The sequence below is a fragment of the Zosterops lateralis genome (genome assembly GCF_965231275.1).
Source record: "Zosterops lateralis genome assembly, chromosome: 3".
Classification (NCBI taxonomy): domain Eukaryota; kingdom Metazoa; phylum Chordata; class Aves; order Passeriformes; family Zosteropidae; genus Zosterops; species Zosterops lateralis.
In genome coordinates, this window is record NC_139764.1 from 7,643,555 (window position 1) to 7,664,414 (window position 20,860).

The 20,860-nt window shown below is 41.5% G+C and overlaps 1 protein-coding gene across 8 annotated transcripts in view; it reads left to right on the forward strand.

Annotated features, from left to right (window-relative positions):
- Positions 1-20,860, forward strand: part of MACROD2 (mono-ADP ribosylhydrolase 2) — an 866,413-nt gene that overhangs the window by 836,509 nt on the left and 9,044 nt on the right. For all 8 annotated transcript variants that reach the window (XM_083858375.1, XM_083858373.1, XM_083858372.1 and 5 more), the window contains one exon: positions 19,431-19,514. In XM_083858375.1, coding sequence (XP_083714501.1) covers positions 19,431-19,514 — 84 coding nt within the window. The remainder of the gene's footprint in view (positions 1-19,430; positions 19,515-20,860) is intronic.

Here is a 20,860-nt window from a genome sequence, read left to right on the forward strand (position 1 = left end):
TCATAGCTGCAATTAAACCAGTGCTCTGAGTGATGAACTGTGAGTTGCAGCTGCAGTTAGTCTATGGGCAACTGCAAAAACACTTAACTTTTTTTGAAAGATCCAAGAGAAACATCAAGAGTATGGAATGGTGGGGTTTTTAACTTATGTGTACACATGCTTCAATCTTATAATGTACTTACTTGATTAACACTGTACTTTGCTGAAACAGTTGCCAATGATATTCCTCCCAGGTTCAGACTTGTGACTTCTATCCTGAGTTCTAAAATCCATTGCTTTCTACAGCCAGCAAATTTCAACCAAAATATGACCTTCATTACTGTTTCACTGTTGCAGGGTCTTTACACTGAAATTTTTGTGGTATATAAGCCCTTTGACTCATTATTCCTCTTTATGAGTGTGCCTTAACTGTTTGTTTGTTCTGCAGTCACTGTGACAGTAATCATGCCTACCACAGAGGTCAAAACCACCCTTACTCCATTTATATCATCCTAAAAGCTCTCAGTACTTACATTACTTGACAGCCCTTGAAGACAGCGTGTCTACACATTCAGCATTTTCCCTGTGGAGGAAATAAGCAGTCACTTACAGGCTTACAGCCATTCTTACCTGGACAGAAAAACTGGTTAAACTCTGTTCTGGATTTTGAGCAGAAAAAGTCAATAGTCTCTTCTCCATTGCCCCCTGGTTACAGCTAACAATGGTCAGGGGGTCAGGATGGCAAATTCACTGTATCAGCACCTAGAAAACACTGAGATTCCCAATTTGTCACCAAACGCTATCACTGTTACAAATCACAGTTACAGTTACACAGGTGTTTCATCAGGTAAAGGACGACTCCTGGACACATTTTCATGGTCTGTCAGCCGGAAATGTAGCACAAAGGTGTCAAATGAGAACAAATGGAGATACCTCAGGTGCTTCAAAATAAGATGTCAATGTGCTGCAAAATCAATGCCTAACTCCAGCAGCTTGAGGCAAGGAAATTAACTTGCCTGATTCTTCCAGCTATCCTAGCTAGAAGGAAGATTAGCAGGAAGCTCACAGACTGAGCAGGGAGGTAGTCAGCACAGCTGGGTCCCAGCATCACCCTCTCTCTGGGGTGCTGGTACCTTAACATGGTGCCTCCATCAACCCAGCTGGTCTGGAGAGGTCAGAAAGCTGAGGAGGACTTGCTGTTATGAGTATACAGCAGCTTCACTGCTTTCTGTTTTGCTCTTTTCTGAGCATTGACAAATCTCTGCAGGTGACACATTCTCATTGGTGCTGTCCCAGCAATGAAAGGGGCTTCCCTCATGGCTGTCTTGCAGGAATCTTTAAGACACAAGGATCAGGGGTGGAACCCTTCCAGCATCAATTCAGATTTATTTCCAGCATGCTCTGATCAACAGGGTATGAAGGCAAGCACTGGCATGGTCCATCTCCCTCACTTGGGTTCAGATCCTCATTGCTCCAAATTTTTCATGGCTGCTGCCATCACACCTCAGTTAAGCCCTTGGCCCTTCTTCTTGTAATCTCACCTCATGGATTCATGGTGTTTTGCTGTGATCCTTGCCAGCACACTCAGTTCTTCCTTTAGATATCAGGAACTCCTATCTGGTGGTCACATCAATCTAAACAGCTGAATCACAAAAAGAGACCAGACCTGTGCTCTCATTTTTTGGAACTTCCTCCTTGGAACAACAGCTATTTTACAATTACCCTCACATGAGCATAGCTAACAACTTCCACACTCATCCTGGTCTGGTAAAACTGGCGTCCTCTGTGGTTTTAGTTTATCTATCTGTCTTCCAGTGTGTGGTAGGTACAGCTACTGTGGTCTTTTTAAACCATTGGCAATGTTTTTAATGCCTGTATCATCATAAATCTGTTTGCACATAGAAACCTGAGTCTTGAATTGCAGATGACTGAGGTTACTGGGAGCTTACTGACGTGTCTCAGTAACCACACAGTGGTACTGCAGGCTCCTGCAGCTGGAACACAGCTGTTTTTCAGGTAAATGTCCAAACACTTGGATGCTTTTGTAACTTGGTTTTGAATCTTCTGGCACTGCGATACAGGCAAGTTTGCCTTAAAAAGAAAAGAAAGTTAAAGGAAAAAGTCTTTAAACAATATTTCTAGTATTGCCGGCTTCCAGCATGGCATAGAATAGACTTCCTGGACACAGTTCTGCTTGCAGATCCAGCTGGCTCATGAAGTGTGTGAGCATGAAAAGCAGATTATAAGAAATATGTATATATATATATATATATATATATATATATATATATATTTTGTACCTATCTAAAGGAACCCAAGTAATCTTAGAAATGGATGCATATAGAGATCACAGAATCTGCTCATGAAACTGTTCCCCCTGGCATTAAACACAGCCAATGTTTAACAGTACTGACTTAAAGGTGTGATGTTTAAGACACAGGAAATCTTTCCAAAGTGAAAAGAACTTTCAAGGGGAGCCTGGGGGAGTGATATTCATGTCAAGATTTGGCTGTAAAATATGGTTAATGCCATTTGTTCTATCACAACTGCTATGGGATATTTAACCACCAGAGGTAGCCATGACCTGAGGCTTATATCTGATCCTGGCAGCAGCAGTGCCATGCAATGTGTTAGATTGCCAGAACCATTTCCTTCTTGTAATGAGATCTGCCATTCAAGGATAGATATAGCTTGTTCTTGCCCAGCTTGTGAATCCAACTGAATCACCAGCTCACAGCTGAAGGAACTGGAGAAGGATCTGCATGTGGGAGGGAAGGAAATCAGCCATACATATTCGCATTCCAAAAGTGAGAATGAGCACAGCGATTTTGCAAAGCTTTGGTCGCAGCTTTGGGTGTCGAAGGAAGCCAGCTTGCTCCTCACTAACCTGCTCCTGTAATCAGCTGGATACATATCCATTTCCTCCAAGAGGGGAAGGCAGGATGGCACTGGCACTCTCACAGCTCCTAACTGACAAAGCCATTTAGAGCAAAGATAGTTCAGATTTTGCTCCAGTGTGTGAAGTTTGCCCTTTGAATGTTGTAATTTTTCTCTCTAGCTAGTCTTAGAGATAAGAAAACACAGCTGAGTCTTCTCCAGGCCTGAAGAGGCTGGAGCACATCAGCTGCTTGCCATATTGTTGGAACACCTGGGACATTTCCTTTGAAATCTAAATGCAGGCTGTTCACCTGTATTGCCAAGTACAACAGAAGCTTCTTTCTGTCTGGCAGCAGTCAGAAAAAACAGGTAGAGAGGCCACCAGAAATAGTCTTGTTCTCATCTGGGGGCCTTGCCACCTGCATCTATAACCCATTATTTCTAATTAGCAGATGTATCTTGGGGAAAACTACTCCTGTTTGCTTTCCTGAGATGCTGTTCTTACTAAGAGATGCTGGTTTTGCTGAGCCCTGTAATCTCATTTTGTGAGCTTTCACAGGCATTTGGGGTGGTCATGGTCTTGGTAGCCCAATAATTAAGGAGTCCTGTACCTCCGTGCTGCAGGCTGCCCCTTTGTCTTTCCCCTTTCTTCTCAACACTACTACCAGATGTGGAGACTTTTCATCCTTTCAAAAGCTTTGTGTTTTCCCATCTCATCAAGCATGTCTCAGCAATGCTTAATTAGCCTAAGGCTTTTCAGGCCCCCTTATTTGCCCCCCAAAAGATCAGTTAAGGATTTGAACATTTTCAATAAAGTGCTTGTAAAGGGAAGTCATAGATGCAGTTAGTGTTATTTAGTTGTTTGTTCTTTTCTCTCTTCCATCTGTCTGTCCTCTCATCCATCCATCCATCCATCTATCCATCCATCCATCCATCCATCCATCCATCCATCCATCCATCCATCCATCCTTCTGTCCAACCTGTTCTTGTCTTTCAGAACATTCAGGGATGCCCCTTGGTTTTTGGCAGTGGTTGACAGCAACTGATGCCTGGTATTATCCAGAGAGCTCTTACCCTTGGGCCAGTTCCTGAGTACCATTGTTTTTAACCTGTTTTAATCTGTTTAGATCTCCTGAATAAAAATTGGCAAATATAATTAACTAACCAGTACTAGGAGACCATTGAGTTAAGGTGTTTTGATTTAGGGTTTGGTACTCTTTTTGTTTGTTTGTTTGCTTTATTCCCACACTTGTTTGAGACTAGCTTGTAAGCTTTATTTACAAGATCAGAGCAGTTGAAATGAAAGCCTGGTTAAATAACAGAAAAATATATTTGCATCTTGCTTTGTGTTTGACATTGAACATCATTTGTTACCGCATTGTCACATACACTCTTTTATTATTAATCTGTAAGCTTTAACTGTACAGCTGCAAATGAGATTTTAAAAATACCACAAAGCACAGCTTTTCCCTTCTTCCCTCCCTCCCTATAAAACATGAGATCTAGGTGCTTAACCATGTGAAGCACAGATTTTGTGTGGGATTCCAAACACCTCAGAGATAACTGTCACATCATTTTGCCACATAATTGAATTCAGTGGCTGCTGGTTTGCATTTACAGGTAGATGAGAGCATCCAGCCATCAGGCGTTTGCCTCACTAGAGTTAAATGCCTACTAGTTTATCTGTTCAGGAGATAAATATTTAGATATCATTAAAATTGTTGGCTGTATATACATGGAAATGTCCATGGATGAGGGGAGGAAATGTGTGAAGGGGTTTCCCTGCAATCACAGAGGATGTGACCTCAATTACTGCAGTTTCATCCCTGACACTTTCCTTCATGTTGCACATAAAGTTGTTGCTGCTGGGTGCTCACTGCCCAGAGGAGGAAAGTGCCTTATCTAAGGCTAGATTAAAATGCTCTTCGCATGCTATTCTGATTCTTGGCAATTTTTTTTAAGCCTTTGAGGGAAATATACTGCATAGAGTGTGTCTAAACGAATGCACAGTGTAGGTTTGTGTCATGGAGGAGTGTTATCTCTGTAATGGTGCTCCCTCCATCTACGGAACTGAGGCTGCGGCTGAAGAGGAGCACGGCTCCCCAGTGTATTAACATCCCTGTTCGCACACCACATGGTAGCCTTTGAAGTGCTAATTGGCTTGCTTTTAAGCGAGTTGTTGCGTTTTTCTTTTCTATTTGTTTTCCACTAAAAGGAACGTTAGTATTTTTGTGATGGCTGGCGCTTAGCAGAGCTCCTCTGTATAAAGATAACAAATGAGTTGTGCGAGCTGACATTCTCCCTGGGACTGTGCTTAGAACAAAGCAAGCCAGTGGCATTTCAAAGGCTGCTTTTAAAGGAGCTGGTCATATACTCTGTTTATCAGAATCACTGGGAAATGCCATCTCTCTGGTATTTTGCACCGTCTCTTAGTTGACTGAGAGGTGGGAAAATCTTTGGGCAAAAACTTATGACAGGGGTGTTGGAACTAGATGTTCTTCAAGAATCCTTCCCAAACTATTCTATGACCTCAGGACCCAAAGGACACATATGCAGAGAGCTTGAAGCTGTTCTGTGCTTTCTGTATCCCTGTGCTGTCCAAGAGCTTCAAGTAGTTGGGTCTGCTGCAGGCTTTGGGAAAGAAGAGGTGAGCTCTAAACCTTGGAGAGCAGCTATTGCAGGTACAAATTTCCAGGCACACTTTGGAATTCACATCTCAATTTTCCTCTTCCTGCCCTGCTGCTGGGAGTCGCTGAGGAGGCATTGCATGGAGCAGCAGGGGCTACCCAGCAGCTCACTGAGCAGCCCTGCTGCTGATAACGTGGAGTAAATCAGACTTTGGCAGGTGTGTCCAGGGGGAAGCTGGAGGAAGGGGCAGGGGGTTGGTCCAACCTTGGCTGTGCTCAACCAGTGTGGCTGATGACGCCAGAGGGACTGTCACCCAAAAGCATCCCCAAAGCCTTGGTGATGGAGGTTTGTGCTAATGCTGTGTTTCTGCAAAACACTTTGTCTTTGATCCAATATTCTATAAAACAGGGAATTTTGTTTTGGCAAGAAGGCAGCTCTTTTCCCCCACGTTTCACAGGCTTCTAGTTTCTGGAGACTTCACAGTTGCTACAAACCATCACACACTTAAACTGATTGGCCCACTAGCAGCCCTTGGCAAAACTTTTGAAATAAAGCCACCTCTTTGAGGCCTGATATTCAGTGATTTGATATTTAAATCACTGCTGTGCTCCTCTTGGGACCAATGACATTTTGTTATAAGCTTTGCTCTGTCAGTGCAAACCTGGCTGCACATGGCCACAAGGCTAGTGATCCAAGTGTGAGCCTGAGAGATTTTAGCCTGCTAGCAGCTGCTAACATTTTCCTGAGGAAAAATTTCTCAATAAATTGTCCTTTCTCAACACAATCTTTCTCCAGGTGGTGTTTTGCTGTTTCTCTAGTTTAACCAGTGGGATTAGAGAGGTGTCATTCCTATTCTCCAATCATGTTAAGTCTGTATGGGAACACCTTATAAAAGGTAGTAAGAATTTAGACATATAAACCTTCTTTTTCTATGTTCTTTGCCTTCTGAAATATCTGGAGTCTTTCTTTCATGTCCTACAGCAACAATCCAAGGACTGGACTGTAATGATGAATGCTAAAGCACTGCTGTGTGGGCTTACTCTGGGGCAGTCATTCTGTGCACATAATGTGATCCATGGCACCAAGAGTTCTTGTCATTCCTTCAGCTATTTGCACAGTTTGCACAGTTCTTTGATGCTTGGGCTTTGAAAAGAGCTGCATTAATTCAGGGTTTGTAAATTGGAGGGCAGGCAGAAATAAAATGGGCCTAAATTTTTAGGCTTGCTATAGTAAATGTGCCATGAGATGAAGAGTAGGTAAACTGAATTTGGAGAACTTTAATTTGGGTTCATTTTCATTATGTTTTCTATTGTACATTAATGGTTACACTGTTAAGTTGTCACTTAGGGTACGAATTGCTCTGTGTTAAGGAAATGAAACTTAAGTGAAGAATTTTTTTCTGATGGGAAACATACAGAAGGATAAGAAGGATCTTTTTACCTATTAGTATTTTTACTATCATCATTAATGATTACTTCTGTGTAGTCCAGTCTCTAAACTCAAACTGGAAATACTGTGAAAAAATACCCCTCACAGTTTTCTTTACCCAAGGAGTGCACAGCCTAAATTCCATGATTTTGCATGCTCATCAGCCTAATTGAGGCATCCCTTTCATGGGCTGCCAACACAGTGGCACCACATTGATCCTCTGTGACCAACAGGCTTCCTCCAGCTCTGCTGCCTAAAAAATAGCTTGCTTGCCTCTGCCAGAAGTACTTGTGTCATGAATGACCAGTAAACACATTCTGAAATGCTTCCTGCTGGGTAATCAGGAGCAGATCCTTCTTGTTCCTTCCTCCATGAAAATGTCTGACAAAATTGATAAATACTCACATCCTTTTAGATTGAGGGGGGATTCGCTTTTCTTTTAATTTTTTTGACACCAATCTGATAGCTTCAGTTTATAGTTTTGGCAAGAACCAGCAACATTTCTCTGGAAATCTGGGCAGCTAAGTAGGGAAAGCCTAGATATGCTATGAGTTATAAACTTTCTAGGCAAAGACTGATTTTCTGTCTAACACACACTCCCCTTTTAGGGTCTGTATCATTTAAAATAGATTCTATGTGATGAGAGCCATGCGAGATGTTTATTTTATTTCCTGTATTTTCTTAGCTACATAAACATCCAGTGCACAGTTGTGAAAGAAATTTGTTTAGTCTCTTCAGATTGTCAGATTGATGGTTTTAGTGCACTGAAGCGTAGTAAAAAATGGAAACTATACAATTATGAGACATCTAGACTTTTAAGCCTACTCAGGAAATCAAGATATATATCTAAAATATATTTATACATCTTTAAATAAATACAATAAAGCTTGGTTTTAAGACAGTGAAATTTGCTATTTTCAGTGCCCAACAAAACCAGGATTCAAGGCCAGTGACTTAATTCTAGATGACACTTCTTCTAATCCTTTATGGCTTAATCCTTCAGTTCTATCTGTGACTCTGAGGAAATGTCTGTCAGGGCTGGAGTCACTTGCATCAGCGATTAGCACTTCTGCATTCTTTTGAAAGCTTCAGTAGTTCCCATGAAAGTAAGAGATGCCAAGGTATTTGTGGAGACTGTGGGCAGTGACAATCCTTACACCAGTGCACAAATTCTTGCAGACCTGGGCCATTTGTAGAGAGCACATCTGTAGCCTCTAATTCTTACCCTTGTGCTGTGTGCTGGCAAAAGCTCTGTATTACCCTCCAGCTGTGAGTATTCAAGGGAAGAAGATGGGAGATGTTGCTGGGTTTTGACCCAAGGCTGGAACCACTATGTCAGGGGTTTTTTTCCTAAGCTCAAAATACTTGAAAGATATATAATGGAAAGGCTCTAGGCATCTGCAAGTTCCTCAGCTCAGAAGGTCTTATTATGAATAAATCATAATTTATTGGTCTGAATCCAGCAATCTGAAGGATTTATCTTGAGGAAGTGTTTTTAATGGGTGTGTGTCATCCTGCTTTAGCAGGACATAAGGCTGCCACTATCAGCTGCTAATTCAATTATTCTCTTCTGGTTTAATTGGTAGAGGTCTTGACTTCAGTGCTAAGATTGCAAATACAAGTCCTTATGTTTTCTGGCACCCCATAGGAGGGAGCTGGCATTCCAGGAAGGGTTAAGTACTCTGACATGCCAGCCTGGAATTCAGTACCATTCTATGGCCTGTGGTATTTGAATATCCCACAGCCCCAGCTGTCCTTCAGGACAACTCTTAGTAAGGAACTCATGTTACTCATCAGTTACAAGGAGGATTTGAGGAGGTATTACTGACTAGTTTCAAGGAAAATTATAGTTATCTTTTTAGACTTGAGTCTGCTAGCTTTCATGATAGACACCAGTTTTGTTAGTTCTACAAATTCTGTTGAGGGAAAAAGAAGGGAAAAGCCAGGTTGTTGGTTATAATGTCACTTAGCTTTCTAAGCACAGATTAAAGAGGTGGTGTTATCCTTAGTGCAGTGAGAATTGGCATGGATTTTTAAAGTCCATATTTAGGATTCAAAATAGGTGCCCTGAATTTCAAAAATGCTGAGCACATCCAAAACACTTTATGAAGTGAGCCCCTTTTGAAGCCAGATGGAGCTGCTGGGAGCTTGAAGCTTTTGGAAAAAAGGGATCTAAACTCCCTTTTAAAGTGCTCCTAACGTTAGTCAGCTATTGTTGAAAATGCTGACCTATATGTACTGGCATCTGCAACAACCTCTATGTTAAAAGATTGTTTGATGGATAGAGGGGATATGATCTCCAGTGCTAAAGGGAAAAACCCAACAATTTTTTGGAAATGTATTGTCTGATAAGAAACATACTGAGACAGTTTTGTCCTCCTCTTTTTTTTTTTTTTTTTTTTTTTTTTTTCTCCTCTTTTTTATTTTTTTTTCTTAAAGGCTTTTGTTCAGTCCCTGTGTTATATGGTTTTGGCCTCCAATTTCTGTTTGGTGCCTTGAGGTAAAACAGAACTTTGAGAAATTTTCAATAGCATGGAGCAAAAGCAGGATGGTTGAGGAGAAACATGCCTCAGCTTTCCCAAAAAGTTGCTCTGGTTTTTACCCAATGTCACAGTAATGATCTAGACATAAGCCAGCCTTGATCCAACTTGCTGTTGGAATTTACTATCTTTTGATACAAGTAACTGTCTGATGTATATGAAACCTTGTGTAAATTTCTGATCCCTTGTTTTCCTGCTTGTAAATAAAATTGCTGGATGACCAGTAACATCAGGGTGGACTTCTTCAAACAGAGGGAGTGAGGCTGTGTAAGGGGAAATGTTGTTTGGAATAAATGGTTTGGGAGAGGAAGAAGCCCACTCCACCTAAACTGAGCAGAAAATGTACCAAGAGGTACATGCCCCCTCCACCTAAACTGAGCAGAAAATCTCATAAATCACAAGACCTGAGAGTCAGCAATGGCAGATGTCAGAGCTGATGAACCTGACTGAAGACTTCTCCATGGCAATTTATTTAGTTCTGATGTATGTTCCTGGCTTCTTGCCTACCTGCTATTACTGAGTCTTTGCACAGGGGTTGAGAAGAAAAGCTGCCTCTCTTAAGTGTCCTGCAATCAGAAAGCTGTTCTTGGTGGTGTCTGGTAACTACTTTTTTAAGTGACTCTGAAAAACACAGTGGCCTTTCTCTGGTAGCTACTGGTGTGCTCAGGTTCTTTTCCCAGACAACAAACTGGAGCTATCCATGACTAGAGACTAATTCAGCACAACACAGCAAGTGAGACTCCCTAAAAATCAAGAAAAAGTGGGGAGGGACAGGACAGAAACAAATACTCATTAAAAAGCCCCTTGACTATGTTATGCTTCTCCTAACTGGAGAAGGAGAAACAAGTACTCAGTTTCAAGCAAATAGGTCAGATCCCTGTTTTACAAATCTGAGGTCAGTTGGGCAGTGCTCTGGAGCTGTTTCTAGAGAGGAATGGTGATGATGATTGTTACTGTTCTTTGCATTATGTTATCTAAATGTAAATTCCTGGCCCTGATAAAAGGTCCTAGTCAGACCCTAGAATTTATGAACCAAAGAAAGGATGAAATGTGAAAAAGTTTAGAGGAAAAAGTCTGCAGCTGTCTTTGTGTAATTTTTACTGAGAACTGATATAAATGGAAGAAAAATCAAAGGCAGCAATAGCACTGCACGTTTTATCTCACACCCTGTGATGCATATTAGTGTTGTTTCCCATAGTGAGCCAGAAAGAGCATTTACAATTTTAGAAAATACTGCATAATGGCTCTCTGCAAGAAAAAGAAGCAAGTGTGCAACTGCCAGCACTGACACTTGGTTTTTCCTCACCTGCCAAATTGCTGTTCTGGAAGCACTGCTGTGGACAAAATTTTTGTGTTCCACAGTGGTAATTTTGAATTTGGTCCTCAAGTTTTCTTTAAGAAAAGGAGCAAATAAAATTTACTAATGTGACAATCTAAATCCATTTTCTAGCCTTGCCAGGAAATATTGGCTAAGCTTGACATCATGTGGAAATACTCTCCTGTGGTGCAAATGTTAATTTGGGGTTCAAATCACCATGCATGATTTAGGTCCTCACATGCCTTAGTTGTATGCAGTCTCTATTCAGAAGAGGATGTGGTTATTCCCTGCTGGCACAGAGCAGCTGAAGATTAGAGCAACACTTACTCTCATTTAGTCCTGTTATTTGCTGGGGAAACATTTTACTCCAAGGCACTACTATAAAATGTTTGCTCTTACATTCATCCAGGTATCAGCAGAAATTAAAAATGGCATGCATGCTTAGGAGGTAATGCACACTTTCAGTGTATTTGCTTTCCCTCCCATTCCTTTGAGGCTGGCTCACTGCTGTGAAGAAGGATGCCAGGCTTTCAGAGGGGAAAGCAGCACAGCCATCAGCATTAATGATGTCCTCTGATAGCAAAAGCTACATGGATCTCCAAAAGCCAAATTTCAGCCTCGGCTTCACTCCACAGGCGTTTTCAGAGCAGGGTGGGAAGTATCACCTTGGGTAACATCTCCATCTCTCTGCTATCCCCTTCTTTACAGAAGGAAAATAACTCCCAGCCATTTATTTATGAAAAATTCTTTACTGCCCTTGAACACAGATATGTACACAAAAGCGTGCCCATATATGTGTTTATTTAAACACCTGTTCTGTTTTGATGAGTCACAATCAAGATCTGAAAAAAATAGCCCTGAGAACTTGAATAGGTGAGGAGCCCAGTAGCAACATGAGTCCTTTAGAGCAGATATGTATTTATCACCATATAGTTAAAGCTGACTGTAAAATTTTGGCTCTGAAGGAACTGGAACAGGATTCTGCTTTAAAAAAGAAACAATGCTACCTTTCTGTCTCAGTTTGAAATACTGGTGTCTGTCAAAGAAAGTGGGAACCTGCCTTGGAATGGAGAATATGACCTCCTTCCCTCTGTTTTATTACAACTTTGAATTGAGAGGCTTTCATGCAAAGATATGGGAAAAGGAGTTTTTTACTAGTATGTGTATGGAACAAGGCTGAGGACTGGCTCAGTCTCCTTTATGTTTGGAGTTATTCCTTTGGAGCAAAATGGAAAGTTTCTTTCCCCTTTTTTTGAAACAGTGTCACATGCTGACAAATCTGTCCTGCTTAGGAGATCCAGGATCTCTTTGCTATCAAAGTCTGCTTTTCTGCAGTTTCCTCAAGACCACTTGAAGTGCTCAGAAAATACAGTGAATGCCAGATTGAAAAGGAATAGAGGTAGAGTATGTGCTGCTGATGACAGGACAGGCTAAATTGTTCTGTTTTTCAGTGGGTGAACCGAAGGGAAAGAAAGGCCTATTAAAGCCTTTGGGTTCCCACATTGGTTCAGCAGAATTGAGGCCAGGAGTCCTCACCACAGATTAATGGTGCAAAGAGGAATTAAAGCTACTGGAGAGAGCTGTTGTGCTCCCAGGTACGTGGTGATGAGCCTGGTGAGTGTGTGGAGACAGTGATATTGTGATGGGAACAGAAATGCAGAGATCATTCTGGAAGGCAGCTGTTTTCCAACAGGCTGGCTGATGTGGCTGTGGAATTGAGAAGATATTTCTGAATGCCCAGCATCATTTGCTCTGGGAGAAGGTGTGCCTTAAGATACATGTGAGTGTCCTGAGGCTTACACTAAAGGGTTCCCTGGTGCTCTAACTCCTCGCACTGACACAGCTTTTAGGATGAGGCAGGTGGTGAACCGAATCACTCATGAGTTTCATAAACAGCAGGAAAAAGTGACAGAATGGGAAAGAGAAGTAAATAATCATTTACCATTTCTGTTCCCTTCACTTGTCATGATGCTAATGAGCATGCTATCTGCCTTATTTGTAGGCAGGGATGGAGCACAAGTGCTTTGGAAGCCATCCAGGACAGGTGATCTACAGTTTGATCACAACCAGGCAACATTTTAGTTGTGTTAACAGCCAGCAATTGAGGGATGAGATGACATTTTCTGGGTGCTCCATTTCAAACATTCTATGCTGCAGGCTTCTTCTCTGATGAGAGATTTTACAAAAAGAGCATCTAGAAAACAATGGCATGGTCTTTTACACATTTTCCAGAATAAAAATAAAAAAATCAAAAAGGCTTTTCTTTAAACAATGTGCCTTGTATTTGTCAGGAGCCTGATGTGTGCAGATTTATCCTGTCTTTAGAGAGAGACAAAATACAGAAAGTGCTCTTGATGGACGGGAGTGTTTTTAGATGTGCCAAATTTGTGTGGCTCTTATGGACCATACTGCTGGGCAAAAATCCTCACTAACTTCCTCTTCCCACCTTTGGAGAATGGTAGGCAAAATGAGATTGACTAACAGTGTGTTTAATAAAGGGCTGGAAGGGGATAGGGATAAGCAGATCTTAGACACTTTTAAATCACATTTTAAAAGAAATGCCGTTCAGCTTGAGCTGGGAATAACAGTGGCTGGAAGCAGCACAATGCCTTGAGGTGCAGTTGTGTGCACAAACATAGAGAGCTGAGCTGACACACATTGCACTGGAGGGACAGGGAGATCCATCACTCTTTGGTGCTATGGAAAACAAAGCCAAAATGCCAAAAAAAAGGGTCCATACTCCATTTAATGAAGGGGCTGCAACACAAATCCGGAATGATGCTCACTCAGTGGCTTGGAAAGCCCAGTTGGTACCAGCACATCCTCCTCTGTAATCCACATCCTTGAGTTTTCTTTCATCTCTCTGGTGCATAATTGCTGGGGACAGGATGGTGGTTGATGGAAGTGTCATATTCCTGATCTAACAGATGGAGTTGTTTGTTATTTACTGAGCCACGCTGAACAACAAGAGGTACAGTGGTGGCAGGGCCAGTCCTGCAGATTCAGAACTGTTAAGCTTGACCTGTGCATTGCAGGAGGACAGCAGGGGAGAAAACTGCCCTCCAGCTTGAATGTGATGAAGTAGAGATGGAAAATGATTGGTGGTTGTTGTGGTTTGAAAGCAAAACGAATGAGAGGCTCCAAGTCAGAGATATAATTTAATAAGAAGAAAGGTAAAAAGGTAAAAATAAAATAAAATAAATGCAATAACACAAAGGACCACTGACAGAGTCAGAATACAACCTGAGCAGGATGGTGGAAGCAGTCCAGGTGAGGTGCTCTTCCTGAAGCAGTGATCCTGTAGAAAGGTCTGGTTGCTCTGGTCCTCTGGGAATCCAGTGGGTCAGGGCTGCTTGTCCTGTCCCACATACCAGCTTATATCCAGGTGAGACTGCTTGGCTCCTCCCCCTGGGCAGAGCATCTCACAATGGGATGAGGAGTGTGAAGTGGGTCCTTGATGGCCCATTAACAGAGATAACTCCTGGAGGGAGTTACCTGTGAGTCATGGGCCAGGCGTTGATGGGCCATTATCAGAAGACACCCCAAAGTCAGGGGCTTGGGAAAACACTGCCCCACCTGGTTTAACAGTTCATGAAGATGGTGATAGAATAAATACTTTGTGTACATCCTACACTGCAACCCAGGACAGTGTTGTTTTTTTTTTTTCTTAGGGCCCCAAGAGCAGCAAATTGGGTGCTTACAACTGTAGAGCCATACAAGAAGACAGCACAAATATTTGATGTGGTAGAATCCGGTCTGATTAAAAGGGTCAGTCATCCCAGTTGGATGTGGAACAGGAGTCAAATAGAATCCTTCTATCACAGACAGCTTCAGTTTCTAAATGAGGCAGCGTTTATAATGTGACTAAAATACAGCAGTAAACAAAGTACATGAAGGCTTGACAGTCACATTAGAGAAGTGAAATGAAGCTTCCATGAAATGACTGGAAAGAAGGGAAAACACAACTCCGCCTATTTGCAGAGCAAGAAAATGGGAACTGGTTTTGACAGATAAGACAATGCAGCTGTTGGTCAGAAGAGCTTTGTCTGTTTTATAGGTTGTTTTGTTTTGGTTTTGTTACTGCAGATGAAAAATGGTGTGTTCCAATTTTAAACAGAGAAACATGGATTTATTCTTTGTTAACATACCTGACTCTCTCAGAGTCTCATGGTTAGAGGAAGCATATTTACAGCTAAACTCGAAGCAATAGAATTTATTCAGTGGGTATGAGTTGGAGAAATCTGGATAATTCAGAATAGCTGTAACATGTGGGGATTTTTTTGAAGTATTTAACACAAGTAGAAGCAACTGCTCTATGAATAATTTACAGCTAATGAATTTTGTCAGGTTGCACATTGTCCACGGGCAGGACAGTACTTTATTTGAATTCCTGTGGCAACACCCAAAATTGCAGAGCAGACCAGCTATGGGAATAATGGCATTGCCATTTTCCTGTTAAAATAACTGTTTTCTGGATTGTCGTAGTACTGACAACTCTTTTCTCCCTCAAATATTCAGAATGATCTTAGGGCCAGGATTTCTCACTTATTACAAGACTTCTAAAATTGGGGAAATTTTAAATATTTAAGTTACCATGCAGCATGTGATTACACTGACAGAACTAATTTACACATGAAACTTGTTCTTCTGTTTGTCTCAAAGAGGGTCTCTGACATTATTAACCAGCTGGAACCTAATAGCAGGAACCCAGGTTCCTGCTTCAGAGCCCGCTTGGCATCCCTGACCCACACCCAATGCCAAGGCTGGTCACAAAGGCTGGGCTCTGCCAAAAGAAATAAACATCAAAGAGAAGTAAACATTCTTAAGGTAGGCAGCTCGGAGCAGAAACTCAGTGCTTGGGTTGTTACAGATTCTAAGCCTGCATTGTTACCTGCTTTTGTTGCTTGAAATAAATTTAAACCTTGTGCAAAGGGAGGAGGATGATGAGGAAGACAAGGGTTACACTTCTTACTTGTTAGAATTTATTGGGGGTTTGGAAAACAGATATCTAACCTCTGTATTTGGGGAAATTTAAAATCAATGCTAACGTACCAAGAGCTACCACAAGACCTTCATGTTAGTCTTGAAAACAGTGCACGAATCTAGAGAAGAAAAAAATCATATTTCTCTCAAGAAAATGGTGTATTAACTGTAAGCACATAGAACAAGTGACTATTAAGGGAGAAAAAAAAGAGATGAGCTTAGAGTACAGGATTTCTCTCTTCCTGGTCTATACTTGTCTTATGCATTGGAAAAGGCTGGGAGCCCGCCTTGCCCATGCCAGCAGCCCGTTGTCTCCTAGTGCTGGGCTGGTTGTGTAACCACTTGGCAAAGGGTTCAGGTAATGAGCTCTGGCAGGAGCACAGTTGGAAATGGGAATTGATACTGAAAGAGGGATCTCCCAGACTCCCCTCCCTTCAGGAACTCTCAGCTCCTGCATGGAGATCTGAAACCCTTTGCTTGTTGGTGCTTTAACCTGAAGGAATTAAATTGAGGGAGAGGCCTCATGAATAAATTGGTTGTCAAGGCAGTTTCTGGTATTGATCAAAATCTGCTGTACATGTGAATTGGGCTGATCTCAGAGTGAACTTGAATTGACAGCACAGCAGAGGAGCTATTTTGGATAATACCCTTTCCACATGCATGGCAGTATAGTGAATGTTCCTGTGTCCATCCTACAATAATAATGAAGGAAGAAATTAAATTTATATTAACTGAATTTGTAAATCTTCTCAAAAAATGGGATGGTAAACTGTACAAACCTCTTCCCAAGATTTGCAGTGGTGCTCAGCTTTGTAAAAGCTTAAAATATCTTCTGCCTAGACAATATCCAACAATAAACTCCCAGTGTAGAAATCACTGATACTGCAACAATCCCCTCCTAGAAAGGATGGGGAATCTGGGTTTCAAATGTGAAAAGAAGGTGAAAAAGCAGAACAAAAGCAACTCTTCTGACAGTATTTATGATTCTAAACCTCTAAAAAGTCATTTTGCAGATCTGTTGATGCTGTTGTTACTCTTCCTTGCCCCTTTCTAGGCTTGCCACGCCCCATCCCATGCCTGATGTTATCACTGCCAATGGGAGACAACTGGATCAAAGCACATGTGCAGAAATTTACACACACACACATGTATCCATAAAATTCTATTTCATTAGCCTCCATCATCACCTCACACTATGCCAATAAACCTTTGCACCTGTCAGCTGCATGAGAGATTTCTGCAATGGAGAGGGAGAAACCTTTCAGCAGCATGGCAAAGCCAGGCTTAGTTAACAATCTTGTGATAAGGGCTGGGAGGTTCATGTGGTCACTTCAGGCAGTGACAAGGGGAGAAACTGGGAGGTAAGACATGACCTGTCATATCATGTCTCCTTTATTTGGTTAATAGAGGGTGGTTTAAAGGAGTCAAGGTCAGATTCAGAGGCAGCAGGTGCCAGCTGGGGCATGTTAGTGTTTAGCAGATATCCCAAATACCTACATCAGACATCCAGGCTGTCTTGGTGGGCAGCCTGCATCCACTGCAGGCTGCACTGATACAGAGACAGCCAACAGAACAAAGGGCAATGGTTATAAGATGAAAGAGCAGATTTAAGACTGGATATTAGGAGGAAATCCTTTACTCAGAGGGTGGTGAGGCCCTGGCACATACTGCCTTGTGAAGCTGTCATTACTCCAATCCTTTGAAGTGTTCAATGCCAGGCTGGATGAGGCTTGGGACAACCAGGTCTAATAGAAAGTGTCCCTGCCCATGGCAGAGGGATTGGAACTAAGTGGTTTTTAAGCTTTCTCTCAACCTGCCTGATTATTCTGAGATATTTCAAAATTCTATTTTTCATAGAGCTTCTTCTCTCAGATAATCAAAGTGTATCACAACTGGAATTATCTGTGTATCTTCCTTGATTAATCAGTGTTTTCATGGTCCCTTAAATTTCATATTGATTTTGCCAGAAGTCAGGCAGGCATTTTGAAACACCTCTTCAGTCTTGTACTTGACAAATTCCTGCCACATACACATTATTTCTGTGGGGTCACCTGGGTTTATTTTTTGCATTAATCCAAAAAGACAGGTGGCTGAACACTGGGATACCTTGGGGATGTTGGTACATAAAAAAACCCACAGGAGATAACCACAGTCACTCCCATGAATTCCCTGGAGAAGTATCTGGAGTTTGATGCACCCACAGAGGGGCCATTTCAGGCAGATATGCAGCATTCTTAGACACAGATGTTTACAGGCATTTTGTTTGTGTCTATGGGGAGATGATTTTAAACCAGTGGGGAAGAGGTGAAGCTGGTGATGCCATGATCCACTGAAAAGTTTCTGCATGAGAAGTCTATTAAAATTATGAGTAACATTTTTATCACTGTAAAGTCATCCATCCCCCAAGCTTGGTAGGACCATAGGTCAGGCCTTGGGAAGTGGTGGAATTCCCAACCCTGGAAGTGTTCAGAAGGTTGTGGCACTTGGTTTTGTGGTGTACTTAGCACTCTTGGATTAACAGTTGGACTCTATCCTAGAGGTCTTTTTCTACCTTAATGATTCAATGATTCTATGATTCTATAGGTAGTGTGCCAGAAGTTGCCAGTGAAAACACCATTGGCCATCACAGTGAGAAGAGAGAAAACTAAATTTCCCATTATACCATTGGTTTGCAGATAAAATTAGAAGGAAAAGTGGCTGAAATTTTCAGAGGTAGATACATTTTTATGGACAAAATAAATGTAGCACGCTCCAGTGGACTTAAAAACCCCACTTTAGAATTCCACAGGAAAAAGGAAGTGAAGGAACCTTCAAAACAAAACCTGAAGGTTTTGTTTTGAAGTTGTGAAGGTTTCATCTGTGTTGTTGAAGGGGTAAATTATTTCAGTTTAAGAATGAAATGTTTCTGAAATATCTGAGTCCTTACTGCACTCTGCTGTCTTGTTATAACCACCCAAATGCCCAAATCACTTAGTGACCTGATATCCTGGAGTTCAGTCACAGGATGGTGCAACAGGCTTTACAGCAGCCACAGCAGTAGAAAGTAGTGTGATGGAATGTAAATAAAAATTGGCTTCTTAGCCAATGGCAGAATAGGAGAACTCTGTCTAAAACAGCAAATCTTTTTCTTTCCCTTTTCAAATATTGTTAGGAGTTTGAATCTAAGCTTCCAGACAAGCCTGAGGCAGAAGAGATAAAAACGTTGAGTTACAGTGATAAAATGCATTTTCCAACATTCATATTATAGTTTGTGTCTGACTACCTGGTGTATTTGAACTCTTCACTGTATTTATTTTCTTTCTGCTATCTAGAGAAACTTTATAACTGTGATTAAGTCACATATTGCATTTTATGAGCAGAAGGGATTCTTTAAAATGATGAGAAAAGAATGGTGGGGAGACAGAAGCACACACCACAATGTGATTTTAACAAACACAGTTAAAAAAGACCCTGAATTGCTAAAAACATTCAGGCAATTATTTTCAAAATATGTTCGTTCTCCCTATATCCTCTGTCCTCTAGTGGGTGCCACTATACAACAGAGGAGTCTACAAAGGTAAGAGCATGCTGGAAGGAAAACAAAAAAGCCAGGAACGAGGAGTCTGAGAATTAGACATTAATCAGATACTGATTTGTATTGAGTATTGATCTTTCTCCTTCTTTGGCTTTTATCATAGGGATACAAGAGCAAGAGGAAACTTCTGTGGAGCCTATGAAAATTGACCTTGCAAGTCAAGCAGCAGATGTTTCAAATAAGGATGGTATGTTGTTTTATTATTTTCAATTACTTTTTTAGAATAATGGCTTTAGACTGACAAGGAGCATGTTTAGATTGGATATTAGTAAGGAATTGTTCACTATGAGGGTAGAGATGCAGTGGAATGGGTTGTTCAGAGAGCTGTGGATGCCTCATTCCTGGAAGTGTTCAAGGCCAGGCTCGTGGGAGCTTGGAGCACCCTGGTCTGGTGGAAGGTGTCCTTGCCCATGGCAGGGGAATACAACTAGATGGCCTTTAAAGTCCTTCCTAGGCAAAATCATTCTGTGACTCTGTCTATGGTCCTGATGTTGATACTTAGCATTTCCTTTCTGGAGTGTGTTTATATGTTTCCTCCTAAAAAAATGAGTTATATTTATAATGTCTTCAATTGAGTCCTTTTGAGAGTTGACACCATCTCCACTGTGTTGTGAGTCTCGTGGAGGTAACTTTCAGTGCTGTAGCCCTGCTTTTTGAGTTGATTGGGTTAATGTGCTCAGTTGGTATGTTCCACACTGCCTGCTTTTTAACTAAGTCATATTTTAGACCCATTGTAATGTTGGTCTTGATATAGAATTGGCCAAGAGGTTGAGGCTCTAACTGCAGTCAGAAGGTTATTTCTGAGTATTTCTGGTGCCCAACTCCATTGAGTGGGAAGTGTTTGGCAGTATAATCACTCTGAACTTGTGTGTTAGTGTCATTCTTGGTCAGCTGTGATTCCCTTTCCTCCTCCTTCAGTATCCATGTATAGCTCAGTCTGGTAACAGTTCTCTCACTAGGACTTTTACTGTTAATAAAACAGTCACAATTTAGTTGACCTATAACAGCAGTTCTAGTCAGGTTTCTGGACATAATCAACCCAAAATTCCTGACTTAGAAATTATATTCTTCCAACATTGACCTCAGTGAGGTGATGACCCACCTGTGTGGCAAATTCTGGCAAGAGCTGAGTACTGGGGTGCTACTCAAAATCTGCAGTGTGTAACATCCTTGTAAACAAAAAAATAATTGACCTTCTTGACTCATCCTGCGTGTAAAGAAATAATGGTGGGAATCAACATACTTGTGCTTAGGCTTTGGTGAGGCAGGCCCTTTTTCACTCATCTGGGTCAGCTCTTGTAGTGTAAGAGCTACAAAGAGGGGTTTTTACTGCCCCAATCAGCAGTGGGTTTGGAATTGGGTGTCCAACCCTCATTTTATACCCATAGACTCCTCTTTGTAGTGAAGGCTATTTTTCACCTCTTTCTTTAACCTCCTCAACATTGACATAATATGAATTGAAGGCACACTTTTTTACATCTCCAAGACAAACCAATTATATTCTTTTTGCTATTAGTTACACGAAGAATCTGA